The following is a 3,384-nucleotide window of genomic DNA, read 5'->3' as shown; positions in this document are numbered from 1 at the left end:
CTACTAACAGACGTAGTAGTAGCGCGGGCGCATCCGCGCTACTACTACAAGTTAGCCGTAGCGCCGTAGTAGTAGCACGGGCACCCGCGCTACTACTAGCTATTTAACCCGTGCTACTAATAGGATTTTCCCTAGTAGTGACAGGTTGTCCAAAAGAGATGGCTTGGTGCTTGAAAACAATGCAAGAATTCTTATTTTGGAAGTAATTTTCTAGTTTTCATATGTTTAATGAATTGTATTTTGCAAGACAGATTATTGTTAGGCTAGTGGTTATTGTTGATAATGTTACGAGTAAGTTCTTGTTGTTTGGTTTGTACTGTCAGCTTTTCGTTTATTGCTGCAGGTTCTTCATTTCAATAATTTCGCTTCATTTCATCAGTGCAACAACAAAGACAGAAAGAAAAATTTATTGCTGAATTACACAGGCAAAGTTGCTATAGTAATTACACTTTTCGGCAAAAACTGCAAATTAGTCTAAAGAACAGAATCGTCGTTATCCACCGGTGTTTATGGAATAGACTATCTACCTGTGGCATAGGTCATATCATACATCGTACAAGTTGCATCCATGCAATGAATTCTATATCTAGTATTGCAAAAGGAAAAAAAAAGATCAGTTTTAAGTAGACTATAATAGGTGGGGATAGCGTTTCCATGTTTATATTGTACCAATCTGCTCATTTTTCTTTTAGGTAGCATGATATTCATTGCTTTACTAACTAGGGAATTAAAAAGTGATTGTTCCTAAAGTATTTTCAGTTTTTTCTTAATTTTCTTAGATTAATTGTGCATTTTGTTGAATTTTATTTTTCTTTTAATCATTAATTTCATATTCAAATAATATGATAAGTTTCAATTTTGGCTGGAAATTATAATCTAATACATTTTTATTATTTTCTAAACACTTATGGCCTTTCGGTTTATGTCTGTCTCTTTCTGTTTAAATTTTTGTCCGACAGACAGTCAGACCTGCAAATCCATTGGCATGCAATTTTTATCACCTGTTGACTTATTTTATGTGTTTTCAAGAATTTGGTTATTTATATATTTCATTATGCATGATAATCTGTGATGTGTTCTGCTGATGATCTACTCGATGGTGAATTATGAATTCCTAATCCAATTGTGCAGCCATGTTAACACCAAATACAAATAGTACATGTCTCCGGAGAATGGGATCGCTTAGACTGGGACTAGCAGCTACTCCCTCCGTTCCTAAAAATAGGTCTTTCTAGAGATTTCGACAAGTGACTACATACGAAGTAAAATAAGTGAATCTACACTCTAAAATATGTCTATATACATCCGTATGTGGTAGTTCATTTGAAATCTCTAAAAGGACTTATATTTAGGAACGGAGGGAGTACATTATTTAAGAATAACTCCAACCGAGTTTTGAGCTAGCCAAGCTCGAGTTTTATTTGTTTTACAACTTCTCTTTATTACTTTTATCAACTTTAAAAATATGCAGATACGATGTTCATAAATCATATGCATATATGTATCACAAAATGTACTTTTGAAATATGTAATTTTGTTGATTTGAGAAATATGCTATTATAGAAGTTTGCTGGCTGATATAGTTGATGGTGGATTTATTAATTCCTGTTTATAGCCTGCAGGCGTGGAGAATGGCTAGTCATGCACTTTTGCTAGATTTAATTTCCACAATACTCTTTCGGTTCCGATAAGGAAAGTACTCATGTTTGATACTGACACGGTCTCCTATGTTAAATTACATATCATCATGCTATCCTGGAGTACTTTTACATAAAAGGTGCCTTTATTAACTCATAATATGGCATCTAGGAGATACGTAGAAATGAATACACACCAGGTCTCTACATGGTTAAGATGTACGTTAGAGTGATCGACGTCTTCGGGTCTATATCGATGACCTCCTGGTCATTGCTTTTACATCTTCCCTGATTTAAACAAGTTTGATCCGCTGCGGCAACGAGCTTTGTTCATTACGTGTGGCCGGTGGATGCATGACGAAGAAGACTTTGGTACCCTGAATGGTTGGATGTAATTTTCAATTTTATAGAGTGTTCTTGTAAGGGTTTCTGGTACTTAATATACGTGGCCTTTTTGGAAAAAGATGCACACGGTCAACACCCAGTTCCTGTAGGCTTATTTATTTTTCCATACTTAATTATTGGTTGTATCGGTGATGTTGCTTTACCAAGAAAGCCGGACGAAACCCTAGTAGTTTCTAAAGCACTTATTGCTTCTGGTCGTACGTCGTCAGCAAGTTTGCGAAAAAGCCCCTATGTTTTTTGGTGTTCAACCCGCAGTCCTATTTTAAGTGGATATTCTGAGAAAAAACGTTTCACTTTTTTAAAAAAGACCCTAGGGAGTGTTGCGCCCCTCCTGTCACAAAGCTCTGCCACTCTGGCGCATCTCGCCTGCGCAGCGGCCGCCACCCCCCTTCTCGTCCTCTCCTCGCCGCCGCCGTTTGGGTCCTCCGGGCAAAGCCCCCGCGCGGATCCGGCGACGGCAGGGCCTCTGGCACGCTGGAGCTGCTCGGCTGCGAGCGGGGGCACGGTGAGGTGGGCCAGGGAGACGGTGGCCTCGGCCGCCACAAGGACGAGCACGCGAGCGCGCGCACGCGCCGCCCGAGCCCAGGATGGGGCGAGGCGTCGCGGCGGGCGTTGGCGTTCGCGCCGCCGAAGCCCAGGAATGGGGAATGGGGCGATGCATCGCGGCGGAGGACGATAAGGTGGCCGGCGTGCTCGCTTTGTGCGAGGCGTCGCGGCGGAGGACGATATGGCGGCCGGCGTGACCACCATCGGGTGGGAAGAGGAGGAACGGCCAGCGGCGGGGCGAGGCCAAGCCCCAGCCCAGCCCTTGCCTGGGCGCTCTGAGATCCCCAGCAGCAACAAGAAGCCCAGCGCTAGACCGGCCAGGGACAGTAAGGCTCGCCCAGCGGCGGAAGAGGGGCAGGGGCCACCGGGCCAGGAGATTGAGTTGAGGAACCAGCAGCCGGAGAAGCCGAAGCGGGGGGTGCGGTGGCGGTGCTCGACGGGGTGCGGCGCCTGCTGCAAGCTAGACAAGGGCCCCGAGTTCCTCACCCCCGACAAGGACAAGGCGGACGGGGCTGACCACCTCCAGGTAGGTAAACTCAGTACCAATTAATAGCGGCGGCATTTCTTCTGTATCTATGAACATACGTACTACAAAAAGACTGGTTGTTGTTTGATAGATGCAAAATTTCGGTTAATATGATGGAGCATGCTGAATTGCTGACCATGACCGTAGCTGTACAAGAGCATGATTGGCCCCGATGGATAGTGCACCAACTATGACAAGTCCAACCGAACCTGCAACATCTACGAAGGTACGGTAGTCTTCAGAATGAGTTCTCCTGGTTTTAGTCTTCAG

At 44.2% G+C, this 3,384-nt stretch overlaps 1 protein-coding gene across 1 annotated transcript; it reads left to right on the top strand.

Moving 5' to 3' along the window:
- The first annotated feature begins 2,392 nt into the window (after window positions 1–2,392).
- Window positions 2,393–3,340, top strand: LOC123040012 (uncharacterized). Its single transcript, XM_044462971.1, has 2 exons — window positions 2,393–3,114; window positions 3,262–3,340. The coding sequence occupies exons 1-2, from the start codon at window positions 2,770–2,772 to the stop codon at window positions 3,292–3,294; spliced, it is 378 nt and encodes a 125-aa protein (XP_044318906.1). The 5' UTR covers window positions 2,393–2,769; the 3' UTR covers window positions 3,295–3,340.
- Window positions 3,341–3,384: the final 44 nt, after the last annotated feature.

This window comes from Triticum aestivum, chromosome 2B (assembly GCF_018294505.1).
Source record: "Triticum aestivum cultivar Chinese Spring chromosome 2B, IWGSC CS RefSeq v2.1, whole genome shotgun sequence".
Lineage (NCBI taxonomy): Eukaryota > Viridiplantae > Streptophyta > Magnoliopsida > Poales > Poaceae > Triticum > Triticum aestivum.
The sequence above is the reverse complement of the archived record's forward strand: the minus strand, read 5'-3'. Positions and strand labels throughout refer to the sequence as shown.